The sequence below is a fragment of the Chaetodon trifascialis genome, chromosome 6 (genome assembly GCF_039877785.1).
Source record: "Chaetodon trifascialis isolate fChaTrf1 chromosome 6, fChaTrf1.hap1, whole genome shotgun sequence".
NCBI classification, from domain to species: domain Eukaryota; kingdom Metazoa; phylum Chordata; class Actinopteri; order Chaetodontiformes; family Chaetodontidae; genus Chaetodon; species Chaetodon trifascialis.
In genome coordinates this window covers 9102808-9120270 of record NC_092061.1, presented here as the reverse complement: position 1 = coordinate 9120270, position 17463 = coordinate 9102808, and the positions used below count along the sequence as shown (strand labels likewise).

General features: G+C 41.8%; 2 protein-coding genes across 2 annotated transcripts; one reads left to right on the top strand and one right to left on the bottom strand.

The window, feature by feature from the left end:
- The first annotated feature begins 2107 nt into the window (after positions 1-2107).
- Positions 2108-7145, top strand: mat2ab (methionine adenosyltransferase 2Ab). Its single transcript, XM_070964311.1, has 9 exons — positions 2108-2350; positions 3120-3197; positions 3311-3433; positions 3528-3640; positions 3768-3911; positions 4004-4222; positions 4305-4487; positions 4615-4748; positions 5359-7145. Exons 1-9 carry the CDS (start codon positions 2254-2256, stop codon positions 5459-5461), a joined length of 1194 nt encoding a protein of 397 aa, XP_070820412.1. The 5' UTR covers positions 2108-2253; the 3' UTR covers positions 5462-7145.
- A 7649-nt stretch (positions 7146-14794) lies between these two features.
- c6h2orf68 (chromosome 6 C2orf68 homolog) lies at positions 14795-17268 on the bottom strand. The gene is made up of 4 exons (XM_070964374.1): positions 17035-17268; positions 16162-16277; positions 15889-16034; positions 14795-15793 (listed from the first exon to the last, which is right to left on the bottom strand). Exons 1-4 carry the CDS (start codon positions 17142-17144, stop codon positions 15671-15673), a joined length of 495 nt encoding a protein of 164 aa, XP_070820475.1. The 5' UTR covers positions 17145-17268; the 3' UTR covers positions 14795-15670.
- Between the last annotated feature and the right edge of the window lie 195 nt (positions 17269-17463).

Sequence of the window (17463 nt, the reverse complement as noted above, 5' to 3'; positions counted from 1 at the left end):
CAGGTGCATCTTGCATCATGCTTTTGCCCTCTGAAAAGAAACCGTTTACCCTGCAAATTCATGGTGACACTGTACTACTCTGATGCAACACCGGTCAGGGATTGAGTTGCTTGGTTTTGTGACACTAAACACCAAAAGCCCAAGTAGCATCATTAAATGAAGTGACTAAAAAGGTGCAGGCTGACAATGTTAATGATCTGGTTATGTCATAAGTGTGAAGAGTCTTATTTTGATTTTTTGGGGGGGTGGGACTTTCCATCAAAATTGTTGGATTGAAACATTTAACTTTTGCTTCTCTGTGGATGATTAAAACCACCAGGAGATACAAACAGCACCTTTGTGTGCTGAAGACATACTTTCTATGATCTCTGCTGATATGAGTCACTCTGTAATAACCCTCATTGGTACATAGTATGTAGGACATCAATTCTACCTTGATTCTTGATCTCACAGCCACTATTAAAGTTATCTGACCTTCACAGTGACCGACCATTGACTTCAGTTAAAGCACAGTGAACTTGCCATATCTCCTCACCTATATAGATTAGACAGATATCATGTTTTTCTGCTTCATCATGCAACGCTGGGCTTTAATTGCAGCTGTGTTTGTGTGCACCTCACCTTCATAAATGCTTTGTCACTGTGACAAGCCATGTATTCTTATTTAAACACACTATCTTGAAAATGGGAAGATTAATAAGTACATATATGCACAATGACAAGCAGAAAAGTCCATTAGCTGCCTCGGTGGACCAGTGGCCTGCTAACAGGAAACGAAATATCAGAATTTAGAATCACTTGTAATACAACGTTCCTCAACTGAAACTAGAGATACTCCTCTTAGCTTCAGAACTTTGGTGGTCCTGTTCGGAGCTAAATCCCTTGTAAACGAGGCCTTGTAGAGACATTAATTGTACCCATCTGTTGCCTATAAACATAGAGCATGTTCATAGTCAAAGCTTTTGATTATATTACACAACAGGGCCTGAAGGGAAAGCAGGAGATAGGAGCTTTTTGAGTAAAGTATTATCAAGTTATGTTGAGATACATATCCCCAGCTCCTGCTCTCCTCTCCACCATCCATGTTTTAACGTTGTTGCAAATGTATTTCCAGGTTAAAGAGGTTGTTTCACCAAGGAAGCGCGTGTTCTGATGTTCTTGTGATAGCTAAAATAAATACAACTTATCGGATTAATTATATCAGTGTTGGTTTAAAACAAACCTTGAATAATGGTTTCTAGGAAAGTTACTTGTTGCCCGGTACACTTAAGCCAATGATAAAATGCATCACACGCCATGTTTTTACATAAAGCGTTAAAAAAATGCCAATCACATCCTCTGGATGTCAATTTACAAAGCAATTGTCTGACATCTGAACTTTCATTAAGTCTTTATTTATTGTCTAAAAATAAGATTTTAAATTGATCATAACCTCATAAAAACATAACTGCGACTGCAGAGTCTGTAACAAGAGAAAGTTACTTCACTTGCTTAAAACACAGCAGGACATGAAGTGGTGAGGATGGTCACCCTGAGGAGCATCAAGTGTCAGATTTTTTCAGACCACATCCTCATACCAACACAGGAATCAACCACAAACCTGCATCTTGTTGTGGTTTTGCTTTCTTTTGCAAAGCAGTGGCATCTTGACCATCCCTAACTTCTCACATTACACTCTTAGTCAATGTTAAATTTGAACTTATTGCTAGAATGAAGATTACATTTGTGATTGGGCGAAAGTTGAGGTATGGCGTGTAGAATGTGTGTTGGCATATGGTGACTTGATGGAGAGGGTTATGATTCAAATACTGCTGTTTTAAAGCTAGACCTGACTTAATGATTGTAGACTAGTGGGGCTTCTAGCCTGTACATGTCAAACACAGACACGCAGAGCTTCCGTGTGAGGAATTAATTAGCAAGGTAAGAGGTGCTGACTGAGCAAGGCTCTCTGTCACTCCAATATTTTGACAGCACATGTTCGCTGTCTGATTGTCATTCTGCAGTGCATTTCGGTTACAGGACGCCCGCCCCCCATATACAGGCTCAATGGTATGGGCCACCTACTCGTGACGTCACAGTGACTGACTCCACAGGATAAATAGTGGAGCTCTGCGCCATGAGGCACAGGCTGGAGAGTCAATAGAGACCAGAATAGGGAAAGACGCCGAGGCACTGCTACTGAGAAGAAATACAATTAGCTTGATATTAACGTCGTAACATTTTTACGTTTCGTACCACCAGCAGCAGCGGCAAATGACAATGAACGGGCAGATGAATGGTTTTCATAACTCCCTCATTGACGAGGACTGCTTCTTGTTCACCTCAGAGTCGGTCGGAGAAGGACACCCCGGTAAGACCCGACACACCATCCTTTTTATCAATTTGTCTGATGAAATGAGCTAAATTTCTACGTGTTTTTACGACGCCGTTTGTCACCCATACTGTACAGTTGTACTGTACAATCATTTTACGGAAGAAAAATGGAGCAGACCTCATTCAACTGAGATCGTTACGGCCTTTTCCGCCACTTGAACGTAAGCTGGGCCGGTTTCAAGAGCACGCGCTGCTAGCTAATGTTAGCTAGCTAATCTTTGCTGAGTAGGTGATGCTGCCGATGCTGGTCCATCGACAACAAACGCACCGGCGTTCGTACCAGACATTAGCTGTAAACATGACTTGAATGCTCTTGTCATTTCAGTATCACTATTTGGGAATTGGATCACATATTTCTGAACGTGCCGAATCGTCCGGGGCTCTTCCAGAGTAAAGCAGGGCACAATGACCGAATAGCCTTTATGTTATCCGTTTGTTTGGACAACAGAGCACGGATAGACGGTGTTGTTATATGTCCTCTGCAGATGACATTAATTTGATATTTATAAATTTATCACGCTTGCCTTCCGGTCCCTGGTTTGCTGCGCGCGGGCGCGCTCCCTTCCTCACCACATGTGCACATGCTGAAATGGCGACTGTTTAAGACGCTGCGAGCCACTCCCACTGAGCACGATCCGGACTGATGGCGAAAACGTGCCAGAGTTTACATTCAGACCCAGAGATCTGGATTTGCTCCATTCTGCTATTGATGCCGGTGTTCAGTGACAATGTTTTTGTTTTTGCAGACAAGATCTGTGATCAGATCAGTGATGCAGTTCTGGACGCCCACCTGAAGCAGGATCCTGATGCCAAAGTTGCTTGTGGTAAGAAAAAAAAAAAAAATCTTTTCTCCGTGTGTGTTGACTCAGGTCAGATGTTTACATTGAGAGTGGAATAATGAGCGTTGGTTATATCTGGTCTTCTTTGCCTCATGCAGAGACTGTTGCCAAGACTGGGATGATCCTGCTGGCCGGTGAGGTGACATCGCGTGCCACAGTGGACTACCAGAAAGTAGTCCGCGACACCATCCGCCAAATTGGATATGATGACTCCCGCAAAGGTGTGGCATGTTGTTGTATTACTGGTTTGTGCTTCTCAGCTTGTTTGTTTTTAAGAGTGGTGTCTTCAGCTGCTGCCATCTGTCTCCTGTACAGGTTTTGACTTTAAGACCTGCAATGTTCTTGTGGCCTTGGAGCAGCAGTCTCCTGACATTGCTCAGGGTGTTCACGTTGACCGTAATGAGGAGGACATTGGAGCAGGGGACCAGGTCAGTCGTGTATATCAACATTTTGGTCTGTCATGTGTGTTCTGTAGTCACACATTGCTGGTCTTTTAGTGCCCTTAAATGAGACTTGTGCTTTTTAGACATTGAGTTGATGTCTCCTCCTCTGCAGGGCTTGATGTTTGGATATGCCACTGATGAGACCGAGGAGTGTATGCCTCTCACAATTGTCCTTGCCCACAAGCTGAACGCTAAGATGGCTGAGTTGCGTCGCGATGGCACCCTTCCATGGCTCCGGCCAGACTCAAAGACACAGGTAGAGCTGTCATACTTGCATTTATCAACTACTGTATATTCACTTTTTGTTAGTGGGATTTAGCTCATATTATATTTTAACTTTCTTCTCAGGTTACTGTCCAGTACCGCCAGGACCGTGGCGCCATGCTTCCAGTGCGTGTGCACACAATTGTTATCTCAGTGCAGCATGACGAGGATATTTGCCTGGAGGAGATGAGAGATGCCCTGAAGGAGAAAGTCATCAAGGCTGTTGTTCCCTGCATCTATTTGGATGATGACACCATCTACCACCTGCAGCCCAGTGGGCGATTTGTTATTGGAGGCCCACAGGTAAATGTCAGAGGGTGTGGCTTTCAGAAACTATTAAGCATTTGAGTTACTTCCCTGTGTAACCCCTGCTCTTCCATCACAGGGTGATGCTGGCCTGACAGGGCGTAAAATCATTGTTGACACTTACGGAGGCTGGGGAGCTCACGGTGGTGGTGCTTTCTCTGGGAAGGATTACACAAAGGTGGACCGCTCTGCTGCTTATGCTGCCCGCTGGGTGGCCAAGTCTCTGGTGAAAGCAGAGCTCTGCAGGAGAGTGTTGGTCCAGGTGAGTGGCAGAGTCAAAACCCAGCTGTCTGCATCTTCGAAAGCAGGACAGCAGGAGAGGTTCCTTCCTGAATTTTCTTTGTGCTTTATGCTTTATATAATGCACGTGTCTGTGTGTGTTGTATTAGGTGTCGTATGCTATTGGAGTCGCCCACCCCCTCTCCATTTCTATCTTCCACTATGGGACCTCCAACAGGAGTGAGAGAGAGCTGCTTGACATTGTGAAGAGGAACTTCGATCTCCGTCCTGGAGTGATTGTCAGGTAATGTATAACCCCTGAAGCCACCTGCTACTCGATGAAACAACAGCTCGTGGTGCCTTCCTGTTTCCTGTGCTTTAGTTTTGTCTTCCAGGATTTAGAAATAAATTCATCCATTAATGTACCATTTTTCTTTTGCTGCAGTCGCAGTTTTGTTTGACTTCTGTGATCAAAAGCTTTGAGTTTGCCGTATCCTTCTTCTTAATTACATATCATAGTGTCAAAGGTAATACATGTGGGCATTAGTGAAGTCAAAAGTCTCATTTATTGTGGTAGACATTTATGATATTTGGTTGTAATCAAACCTTGTAGCTCATAGTTACATAAGCTTCCTTTTTATAAATGGGATGAGTGTGGTTTCCATCTGCAAGCCGCAGTCAACACACTGCTCAGGTGGGCACGGTAAGTGTTGAAGCTTCACGTGTTTCCTCTTAACCGGCTGGTCTGACAAACCTGATTTATTTTTCTCCTTCCTTCCTTTTTTCCCCTCCTTTTTTCTTTTTAAATTTTGTGACTACTGACACGCTCCACTGGCAAATATGAGTGTGTGAGTGTGAATGTGTGCACTTGAGGTCACTTGACTGCTGCTAAATATCTTGATTATGTATTCCAGGGAGCTGGATCTGAAGAAGCCCGTGTATCAGAGGACTGCAGCCTATGGCCACTTTGGCCGAGACTCCTTCCCATGGGAGGTGCCCAAAAAACTCAAATACTAAACCTGTTAAGCTTTTCCCCCCAGGCTTGTTGGTGTATACTACAGAGAAGCCTCCAAGGTTCCGGGGGTGAAATGCGCGTATCTCTTTCATAATAATGCTATCATTTAACACATGACTCCCTTCCTCACTCCACCCCCCTCCTTTGTCTTGTTACTGTTTTCTGCTGATTGCAGTATCATACTGGGTTATAGGAGGCATGCCTCACAAACTTGATGTTTAAAGAACTGGATGAGTTCCCTGAACTCATGCACCATAGTAATGATCTCCCACGTCTTGAGGTTCCCCTGCGTCTCGTTGTGATAGACCCCAAACAGCAGCCTTCAGTTGTTCACCTTTTGGCATTCCACACTTGTCAGTATCGTCAGTCTTATATTCAGTATCATGGCGGTAGCATATTAGGCTATATGCGATACCCCTCTTAATTTTCTGGTGCTACTGATGTAAGGAGTCTGTGCAACATCTAAATAGTCAATTTAGAAGCTTAATTTGATAGTTGGATGGGTCGTCAGATCGGGAAGCTTCTCAAACAAGTGGAGCTTCTTTCTAAACATTCCTCCTTTGTCAATCTGGTACACTTGTTCTCCGACCCAGTGTTCTTTATCCTTTCCGTCAGCTTTATTCCCTCGTCTTTGTGGAGGATGCTAGAATGGCACAATTAAAATTCAAGGGTTGTTGCTGTTTTCACAAAAAAAATGCTATGCATTGCAGGCTAAGGGGCGAGCCAGATCCTAATTATACAAGCTCACAGCTGAGCGTAAAGCCTCAGACGCCTCCACAGACCTTTGCTGTTTTCTGACGTAATACAGAAAAGTCAGAAGCTGCTATGTCACTGCTCGGGTCTGCAGAGGTGTTGGTGATACTTGATTGCGATAGAAAAATTGGATTGTTTATGCATTGGAAATTAAATTTTAAATGAGTCCTTTTTAAATGAATTTCACTTGCTTTTTTATGGTTTGACATGACTAAAGGCCCTCTTACCCCTTAAGTATATTGATGGCAGGTGTAGCTACAGAGAAACCTGGTTCCCATCTATATCCTTAGGGGTGAGTGTTCTTTGCCAGAGTCTTATTGGCGGGACTCAAACCTCGACACTATTTATTTGTTCTCTGAAACTCTGCGTGGATACAGAGAAGCTGACGTTTCAGAAGACAGCTTTAAACAAACTTGGTTATTAAATCTATAATTCCTTGTGACTTGATCATTTTTCAGTGTGTTGCTTGAGGATCCAGAGTGTTGTACAGAAAAGCTTTGGTCCCCCTCGGCTGACTACTGTTAGTGGCTATTTTACAACCTTTTTTTATTTGTGGACCGTAGAGCTTATTTTTTAGGTGACAGTTTTGAAATCCCATTCAAATGTCTGGTGCAATTCTTTGGCTCTGGTTTCCTCGTTAATGGAATGGCAACATTTGGTTGGTGTAGTACAGAGAAACCAGCCTTGTTTACACAGCCATCCCATGTGTAGGATAGAGTTAAAAGTTTTGCTTTTGTTCCCTCGGAGGTCATCCCGTTGGTTACAGTAAGTGTAAGAGTGCCTTTTCTATTTCCTCAACTCCCTTTTGCTTTTCTCCCTCCTACCATCATGCGTTCAACTTCCAGAGGAACAAGTAGCTCATACTGTATTATGCTTCATGTCTAGTCTGGGTAGTTTCCTTATGCTCTGTAATAAACAACTACTCCTTTCAAATATCTGTGTCATGAATTTTCTTGTTTGTTCACTGATATTGCACATATGGTCCTGTTGAATACCATCTGTGCCTCATTTAAAAGACTTGTCACAATGCAGATGAAGGACTGTAGTACCAAAACAAGTCATTCTGACTTATTTACCCCAGCAAGTGTTTGTAACACCGGTGCTTGTCCTAAATTACATCAGAATATCTGAAAACTGATTTCCTATGGTGAGAGCATAATCCTCAATTATAAGCCAGCAAAAACATGGCAACATTTAATCATATGGATCAATATCAAGAGTTAATGTAAAAACACTCCCTTTGTTTTATGATAGATCTTTCTAGAAGTGTTGCAGAGGAGGCAATATTTAGCCTGTCTGCTGCTTTGGTTGCTATTCAATCACAAGTAGATGATGCTGTACCCCCCCAGGAGGCATTTAGAAACACTTCTGTTTTTAGGATGCTTATTCCCCATTTATTAAGCACCATCTCGTGTGTCCATGAATAAAATTAGCACGAGCAGGTCATATTGCTTTAGAACTCCACAGTACGTACTCATGAAAATGTAACGCTGTTAAATTGTTTTCAGGCCTCTATTTGTTCGCTTCCATGCGTAGTGTGGTGTCCGTTGACTTTCAAGCGTAATTGGGACCTTGAATTACTTGGTCTGAAACACTGGAAAGTCCCTGTTCATAAATCCACATTTCATTGCTACTCGATGGCAATAATAAAACTGTTTTAAGTCCATGATGACAAGCAGCCATGAGAAAGCCTGTTCTGATTGAGAAGTTGTTTACAAGTCCTCAACAACTGAACAGCATTTAACCCAAAAAGGTGTGAATTCTGAAGCTGCAGCCAACGTGCACTGTACTCATGTCTGTGATACATACCGTTCTCAAAATGAGCTGGTGTGACAGCTGTTTTGCATTCATCAGCAGGGTCATTGCTTTAGGGTTGGGTAGGGACATTTCCAGAGGTGTAGGTTCTTGCTCTTGGCCCCAATGAACAGCGCCTACAGCAGTTTGACCCCAAACCAAGCTGCCACTTATTGGCCTGACAGCTGCCTGAACTTGATGAACAGGTAAAATAGCTCCTGGAGATCAGCCAGCTGCAGCAGATTTTGAAGCAGATAATGTACATTTGCGGCTTTTTCCTGTTAAAGTAGTTCTGTGGTATTTGTATTGTGTAAGCTGGGATTGCCAGCGAGGCCGGTTCCCCTGTGTTTTGACTTGTTGATAGCTCGTCTCCACTGAAGACCAGCTGAGCTCCATCTTTCTTTGACGCTGAGCAGCAGAGCGTGTTGTTTGTGGAGACACCAGTGGGTATTGCTCGACTCACTGACGGGGACCAACTGTGTTTCGATCTGCTGCCTCGTTGCCCTTTGAGAAAAGTCATTTTGAATTTTAGATTTTGCTAAGTATAAAAAAAAAAGATAAGTATACTAAAAACAAAAAAAATGTGGACTTTTTTTCTTATTCGGAAACGTTTATTCTTTTCCTTTGTTGTCTGAGCTGTTGCTGGAGCAAAGGCAACACAGTCCACAAGCCCTGTTTAATTCAACATCCGCCGTCTGAGATGGGACAAGGCCAAAGCTTTGCTTCCTGCAAACTGCACTGCATGAAGGGAGGAGCTCGTTTTGTCTCTTTGTGTAACACCAAATGGTCAGTTTTCGAAGCACACATTGATTGCATGATTAAACATTTTTATCTTCTTTTTGTTCCTGCGCTGAAATCGACGGTTGCTGATGACATGGGGTGCTTTGTGTGTTCATAAGTGACACATGCCTTTGTTGAAACGGCATGTTTTTTCGGCAATATAAATGCTTCCTGTCCTGTAAACACATTTTTAAAAGGCTTTAAAATGGGTTCAACAAAGATATCAATCTGCCCAAAAGATAGTCATTTCACAGAATGTGTTAATAACTGTATATTGACTTACACCCATCTGTTTCTCATTTCTTTAAAGGTGTGTGCAGTTAACGATTTACCTTAACACTCTGCAGTCTTGGTGATAAGGACAGGAACAAAGGGATTCATCAGTGACCTTTATGTAGATAAACGGAGGAATTCACATGTGTCCCAGTGAACCTTGAATTGATAACAGAGGTTAGACACAACAACACCGGAACACAAATGCTTACTCCATGCCTCCATTTGCAGGTATTGCATTGTACAGTAACCACAACACAAAGGGGTCATGGACGCCTTGGTCTTGGAGTAACAAAATAAAACAACTGTTGCAGCAACGTAGTTGCAGGAAATGGTTCAAAGGGCAAGGTGTGACAAAGCAATTTCTCAAATTAAACACTAAACCAAGAAAGTGTAAAGGAGGAGACATGAGGACAAAAGGATTTGGGAACATGCAGGCGTTTCATGCATCCAGTGATCTGCTGCGCTCTTCTCAAGCATATAGTGACAAAGCATTTTCAGAAGCAGCAAGACGTATCCATGCTAGTTTCCCAAAAATGTTGCTCAGAGATGATACATGATCAGCAGAGTAGCCATGTACTTCATCAAAAATGAGTTTAATTCACAAAATGTTTATCAAGTTTGCTACCTTTGCTTTATAATCCACAATTTCTTTCTAGAAGAATCGCCGGACAACGGTGATAAAACATTGTTTTTCAGATACAACCACACTGATCAGGCATAACATAACAACACCACTGACAGGTGAAGTGAATAACACTGATTATCTCTTCATCATGGCACCTGTTAGTGGGTGGGATATATTAGGCAGCAAGTGAACATTTTGTCCTCAAAGTTGGTGGGTTAGAAGAAGGAAAATGGGAAGCATAAGGATTTGAGCGAGGCCAAATTGTGATCGCTAGACGACTGGGTCAGAGCATCTCCAAAAGTGCAGCTCCTGTGGTGTGTTCCCTGTCAGCAGTGGTCAGTAACTACTAAAAGTGGTCCAAGGAAGGAACCATGGTGAACCGGCGACAGGGTCATGGGCGGCCAAGGCTCACTGATGCACGTGGGGAGGGAAGGCTGGCCCGTGTGGTCTGATCCAACAGACGAGCTACTGTTGCTCAAATTGCCAAAAACGTTAATGCTGGTTCTGATAAAAAAGTGTCAGAATACACAGTGCACTGCAGTTTGTAATGTATGGTGCTGCATAGCCACAGTCAGGGTGCAACAATGACTCCTGTATATAAAAATGGAAATGTGTAATATGTAAAAATGTATGTGAAATAAGAGAGAATTAAGTAATAACAGGAGTAGAGAAAGTCTCATGGCACAGTCTGTACAGAGACACCAACAAACTGAATTCACTGCCAAAACAAACACATGGTAATACATGAATAAACCCTTAAAACCCAGCAGCTAATTAAAAATACTGCTGCTTAAGCATACAAAGAGGAACGCACCCTGTCTTAACACAAAGATGCTGTCTGGCATGCTTGGTATTGAATCTTTGGTACATCACGCTAATCTTAGGTCATTTGGAACTGGTTTCAACAGGATTTAAAGCTACAATAGGTTTGTTTTAGCTGAGTTTGAACAATGACTGATGACTTTTTTTCAATGAAAATATTAGCATCTGTAACACACATTAGTAAAATTCAGTCTAATTCACATTAAGTCCTGGAGCAACATAACACAGCTGAGAACTAGTTAATGGAGAGCTGAAGGTTTGTACAGTGCACATAATATTTGCAAAATTAATTGTTAATAATAATGATAGATATATAGATTTGCTCTGATGGTGTTCTGCAGTATGTATTGTATGCTTTGTAAGTCTACATCTGTAAGGATGGCAGTTCAATGGCAGTTATTCTAACCAGATGTCAAAATGAGTTCTAATATCCATTAAAATGAGTCTGGGCAGTGCTGTCTTGTAGATGTAGCAAAGATGATTTCTTTGCTCTGCACAACTTCTGCTTCAAGATATGAAACTTGCTTTTTCACATCCTGCAATGCTTCCATGTGTTTATTTCACATTCTGACTGAACCTCATTCAGTGGGAGAGATTTTAGTATTAAATCCTCTTCAAGCAAAGGCTCTCTGGAGCCTTTTCTGTGCTGAACTACTAATCCAATGAGCTTTTTCTCTATAATTAGCTTTGTTATTGCCACACAAATCCCGCCAGCTTTGTAAATTAATGAGTGGATTTTGCGGTGCACATGTGGTTGCTGCACCAGAAGCATGTTTCACTGTTTTGGAGACTTGCATACTTGCATTTCAGATACTTTTTCCTTCCATGGCAACACCAAGGATATGGATAGGATGATTATTTACAATCTCATTTTTTCCCCAGAAATATTAATCTACAAAAAGAAAAAACACAAAACTTTACTTGTCAAAACGTCTCCCTCACTGAATAAATAGTTGGCATTTCATGACCTCATGTCTGTAAGAACTCGTCTCTGAAAGCTGGTACAGCTCATTCTACGTACATCACTACCGTTACAAGATATCAAGCTAATATTCATGCTCAGGTAACATCAGCACATTCAGACCTCGAGCCCCCTGTGCAGTTTGACCACAGCAGCTGTGCATTTCCACGACCTCACCGCCTCAGTCCAGCGCCTATATTTAACCCTGAATGGTGGGGGGTTATGTTGGGGTTACACTTCCACAGCCTTGAATGGGCAAGATCACTGACCACTGCAGCAGTATCACAGCGCTAATGGTGTAGTTGAAACGCACCAGGATGAAATCATTAAAGCTGGGGAAGCTGCCTGCAGAGCGCTGCACCACCACACTCAATCTATGAGGCAACGGTGTGCTGATAAAGCCTCACATTTTCATCCATGATGAGCACCAGCACTGCACCTTTACAGTCTTTTGGCTTGCTGTAGCTTTCTGTGGCGCATAAAGCTTTGATACGGGTTTGCAGCATGATATCTTTGTTTCTGCACAACAAAAAAGAACACAGAGAATTCTTCCCTCAACAAAGAGCACAGAGGGCACAGCCAGGTGCTCTGCTTGTACATGAGACCAAACAAAGCTCTATGGACACCAAAACAGAGCATGATGTTGAGACCAAACATTGCGGTGGACTGAAAGATATCGTCCCTTTAATTGTCACTGCATGCTAACGAGCAGAGCGGGGTAGAGTTTTGACACAGTGAGAGGGGAAGCAGGTCAGCTGCTTGCTTGAGGTCAGTGGGATTTCTTTTAAGGATTGGGTGGCAGCTGATGCAATATATGCAGAAGCTTGCTGCTGCTCTACTGTACTGTACTGTACTGTACTTGTGCAGGAAATTAAAGCCAAAATTACTCTCTTAGCTTTTTGCAATTCATAGTGCTTTGGGTATACGTTTGCTTTTGCTGTATTTTAAAATTCATACAGCCTTGTTGCACAGCCTACATGTTTTAGAAATGTATTAGGCTATACATGAAAAACAAGTTTCAAAAAGCTGTATCTGTAATTGCACATTGGTGTGTGAATAACAGTCTTATTGTCGTGACACTGCCCTGCTCTGATGAGGGTTATAAAGGTACATGTGGTTACACACACCTTTGAATCAACCTGTGACATTGTCAACTCCACAGTTATGCAATCAAATTTAGTAGCTGTGGAGACATTGACAAAATCATATCTTTACTGCTGTTAAAGTGGTGTTAAACCCAATCTAACATTGTACTCTACCCAGACTAAATTCTACAGAATGTTATGTAACATCTGTCTCTGAGATTACTTCATCCGGCTGAGGAAAGTTTAAGAACCACTTACAAAAATGGTCTAAAATAAGAATGTTAGGTACATGTGTTGATCCCATTACAAAATGTGTGTTTTCTTACAGAAATATGAGCATATTTAAGGAGTCTATTTATAAACAAAACAAGCGAGTAAAAAGAATAGAAATCAAGAGATGTTGCAAGATGAGGCAGGAAAACTGGGCCCTTAGCCTTAGGCGCTCTCATTTTAGATGACATAAACACAAAAGAGAGAGAGAAAAAAAACAGGATGTAAATACACACATTCTACGAAGTAAATATTTCTCCATTAACCACAATGGGCAAACAGAGATAAGGATAGCAGCTTTGTTTACTTTGGTCTTAAACAATGGTGCTTTGGCCATGATGGGACTATGCACAGAGAAATGCAAATAATTCCATACATGTAACGTATTAGGCAATATTCAGAGGTTGACAAATACCTGACTGACAGCTTGCCTGTCACAACAGGCACTGCTCTAAATTGCTTTCATGTCTTCACAGTCTTACCTGGGGTTAAATTAGAAAACCACAAGCTGTGCATTATATAATAGCGTAAATGTGATGCCACACTAAGGGGGTAAGGTGTAAAGGTTTGAGTTGTGATTGGGTGATTTCCAGCCAATTGAGGAATGATGAAACAGGAGATGATGTGGCGAGCAGCACCGTAGGTGACATGGGAATGTTTGCACCCCCCTCGGAACTTCAGTCACATGCTAACTGAAGAATGAAAAGCAAGCTGGAAGTGGGCGTTAACGAACCGGAGAGGAGTGTCTCTGTTCCACCAATAGCACGGCAGAGGCACGCCTCCTTGACAAGGCTTTGCATAACACTTGGCCCGCCATGTGGTCAGAGGATGAAGTTTGCATATTTTCATGCATTAATGAAAACAATGAATTAATCTCCTACTATGGTGTGAATAAACAGCTTGTCTGTTCAAATGTGAAGTCGGCTTTGTCTTTTTCCACAGCCAAGGGAACGCAGTGGAAGTTTGTTTCCACTTTTCAGAACAGGGACGGCATGTCTGCTGTTCATCTATCTAATTGCACACCGATGCATTTAACCTGTGGTCTGCTGCTGGTGTCTAAAGTTTTAAAGGAGGATGTAAGCCCTCTTGAGAACTCATTTTTTTCTTATTTCTGTGTCCCAAGGCCATGCTGTTAATGTTCGTGATCCACAGCTAGACACCTCTCTCCTTTATCTCTCTCCTTTATCTACTCTCTTTCTTTCTTTCTTTCTTTGAAATGTGTGATTTCAATGTATTTTTATGCTTCTGTAAAGCACTTTGAATTGCCTAGTGTATGAATTGTGCTATACAAATAAATTTGCCTTGCCTTGCCTTGCCTTACATCAGAGGAAGGTCTACAAAATACACCCCTGACTAGTCCAAACTTGCTGGGTTTGTTCCAGGTGGTGAAATAGGCTAATGACAGCAAACTAGTTCTCCAGGATGGAGGGTGGGGAAAGACAGGAAACAATGGTTACAACAAGCCATGATTGTGAGATTTAAAAGCAGGGGCACCCCCTCTCTTAGTTTAATTGGACTGCTGTGTGAGAGATCACCTGGTATTAATGCACAAGACTTCTTATGAGTCCAAGAAGTGTTCATTGTCAGACAAGTACCACCTAATATTACGCACCAGTGACCCTGCAAAATCTAGGTGTGTCTTTCTAGTTTCTACCTTTAAAGTAAAAAATGGCACAAGTTCAACAATTGTCCAAACTGTTCTCACCCACAGAAGAACTAGCTAACTGTTTGGCTTTAAAAGTGGAACACAGTTAGTATGCATTAATGGACCAAAGTCTCATTTGACTACTATTTAAAACAAAAGCAGACACACAACACAGGCCTGCAGAGTTCAAACCCTGAGCCATACTGCCACCTGCTGATGGGCATGATATGAAACACTTCAGTCAAGTGAAATTTCTTCAGTATTTTGCTGTATCACAACACTGTCTGTATTCTTACCAATATATATTTCAGGATAGAAGTGATCAAAGTCAGGAAAAGGTGTTGATCTGTTATTTTTCTGAACAGATTTGAGTGTTTTTTACAGGAGAAAAATCACATTTCATGGCTGTTCAATTCCAGACACATTTGGACAGTAACAAATGGCTTTTATGTATATTTGTTTTTATATGTAAAGAGCTGTTTCCTCAAAAAACATTACAGTATCAAAAATAAAAGTATTTCAACAACCCCAAATAAATTACAATACTGAAAACAACAAAACACAGTTGCCACAGAAACTTGTCACCGTGGCTACATCCACCAAACTCTCCAACTCCTAAAAAACAAAACAAAATTCTCACATTTCTAAACATGAATTTGCTGATAGACTGATGTTCTGTTCACAGCATTTTACAAAAAAAAAAAAAAAAGTATAAATCTTGTTTATAAAAACTAGATCTTTGTAAACACAAGAATCACAGGACATGTTCAAATGCAGGAGGAAGGTTAACAGTGCTCTCTGTCAGAGTACCTTCTCCTCTCTGGGTTTAACTGTTAGAAAGTAACAACATAATTTTATAGGTCCAGTCAACTTGGATCTCCCTAAAGTTATGAGTGAGGGTATGAGGTAACAGTCCAAGCTGAGTAAAATGTAGTAAACATGAACCTGACAGCCAACTCTCAACCATACTGTCTATGGTAAGTGCTGCTTCTTCTCCTTTGAAAACAGAAGACGGCTTCGATTGTGGGCCAACACATTGTATCTGTGCTGACAGTCACTGTACATGACCAGTGTCCTCATTATGACTCCAACACTGTCAACAGCGTTACTGCATTGGAGGAGCACAGAACTGCAAATGAAGTGTTGCCCCTGTTTGCTCATGGCCCCTCTGCCATCATAATCTACTGTTTGAGATATCACTCAACGTTTGTCTTGTCTATTGTCCATTTCTTTTCGAATTCGAGCTTCTAGAGCTGCCCTCATGGCTGAATCCAGGATGTTCTTCTCCGCAACACGTTCCACCACCTTCTCGGGCTTATCCTCCTTTAGAAACAGAGAGAACATGAGGGAATTAAGAGGAAAGCAAAGTAAAAGAGACCAAAGAGCAAGAAACATCAGTCAAAGGGATGCGCATTAACCTTGTGCACAAGGAAGGAGGTAATGGTACCAGAGTCTGCCTGATAGTCGAGCCAGAAGAGTTCAGTTCCATGGGTCTCTGTCTCTGTGCTTGACCCACTCTCATTCCACTCTTCAGCCTCAGCACCGGCTCCTGGCTCAGATCCATCTGGAAAATGAGCACACACATACATATTCTCTTCACTGGATTCAGTGGATTTCTTGTTGGCAAAGCAACCAAGAGCATCAAACTGTCTGAATTTCCCCCATTGCGGGATAAATAAAGTCCATCTTACGTCTGCGTCGAGGATGGTACACCTGGATATCAGGTCGACGGGGTCGCCTCGGGGTTGTGGTGTGCCTCCGCCGTTGAAGCTCTTTGGCTTGCTTCACCTCCTTATCATAGTCATCTCTTGGAGAGAAATCGACAATTTGTTACAGCTTGGAAATGTACAATATACCCGACCTATTTTAAAAAAAATACAGTGCAACATATCTCTGACCTTGTAGTCTAGCTAAACAACAGCAATAAGGCAATCTTGTTCTTATTTTACTGTTGTTTACATAAGGATAACAAGTTGCAGTCCTGTTCCCCTAAAGCAAACTACTACGACAACTACTACTACTAATATGCAAAGTCTAAGGTTGAGTGTAAGCTTCTTAATTACAACTTCAAATAAGTGAATGAATGAATGAATTTCGGCACTCAAATGCATCATTCTCTTCTCATAACAATGTTGTGTCAATGGTTTGCCAGTAAAATCTGACACAATTGTACAAAGTAGAGAAAACAAAAAAAGCGTTTAGGATGAGAAAATTAGATAAAACGTCCACTGCACTTCAAACTCACACCTACCTGCAACCTCTTTTTTTTTTTTTAATTGCAATAAACGGCTACCTATATGTTGTTGGCAGAACATTTTCTTTTGGTCCTAAACCACGGATTGCCTTGGCTAATAGGCCTGTGTGACCTATATATTATATTTTCACTTTAAGCGTTAAAGGTTGTACTTGTCAGTACCTGCCCTGACAATGAAACTTGCTTCGCCATCAGATCAACCTCTATAAAAATCTGTGGTTGCAGCTCTAGGTATTGTTGCTGGATGTTGTGAACAAGCTAGCTCGTATGCTAGCTACTAGCATTAGCTAACGGTACTTGAGGAAATCACCTAGCAATCTGGTTCCTCCGGATATGGTGTAGGAAGCCATGGCTCATATCCAAACGGCCCCCTGGTTTGTATTTCAGCTCATGCACTTCATCGTCTCTTAAAATATCCATTTCAACAAACACCTCCAGTACGGCGACAGTATTTGTGAGCTAATGACGCTAATGATTGCAACAAGTCACGGCCAGATCCATAGACACTGACACAAAGCTACATGCTAGCTAACGGTAAATTGTTGTCCAATTGTAACACTCCCGGAGTTTACAAATTAATAATAGCTACAAAAAGGCACATTTTCTTTAAAGAAAAACCGAAAAAGCACTCCCAAACATAAAACAGACATAAATTACACCGCATTCAATACAAACACTGGGTTATGGTGTCACAAAATCAGCAAGATATCACATTGGTTTGGCATAGAACAGCTCAAGG

Excerpts from the sequence above, each read along its gene's own strand:
- c6h2orf68 (XM_070964374.1), bottom strand. The coding sequence starts at position 17,144 with ATGGATATTTTAAGAGACGATGAAGTGCATGAGCTGAAATACAAACCA. Across the intron at positions 16,278-17,034 it reads CGGAGGAACCAGATTGCTAG|AGATGACTATGATAAGGAGG; the intron begins GTGATTTCCTCA and ends TTTCTCTCCAAG. Across the intron at positions 16,035-16,161 it reads GTACCATCCTCGACGCAGAC|ATGGATCTGAGCCAGGAGCC; the intron begins GTAAGATGGACT and ends CTCATTTTCCAG.
- mat2ab (XM_070964311.1), top strand. The coding sequence starts at position 2,254 with ATGACAATGAACGGGCAGATGAATGGTTTTCATAACTCCCTCATTGAC. Across the intron at positions 3,198-3,310 it reads TGATGCCAAAGTTGCTTGTG|AGACTGTTGCCAAGACTGGG; the intron begins GTAAGAAAAAAA and ends TGCCTCATGCAG. Across the intron at positions 3,641-3,767 it reads ACATTGGAGCAGGGGACCAG|GGCTTGATGTTTGGATATGC; the intron begins GTCAGTCGTGTA and ends CCTCCTCTGCAG.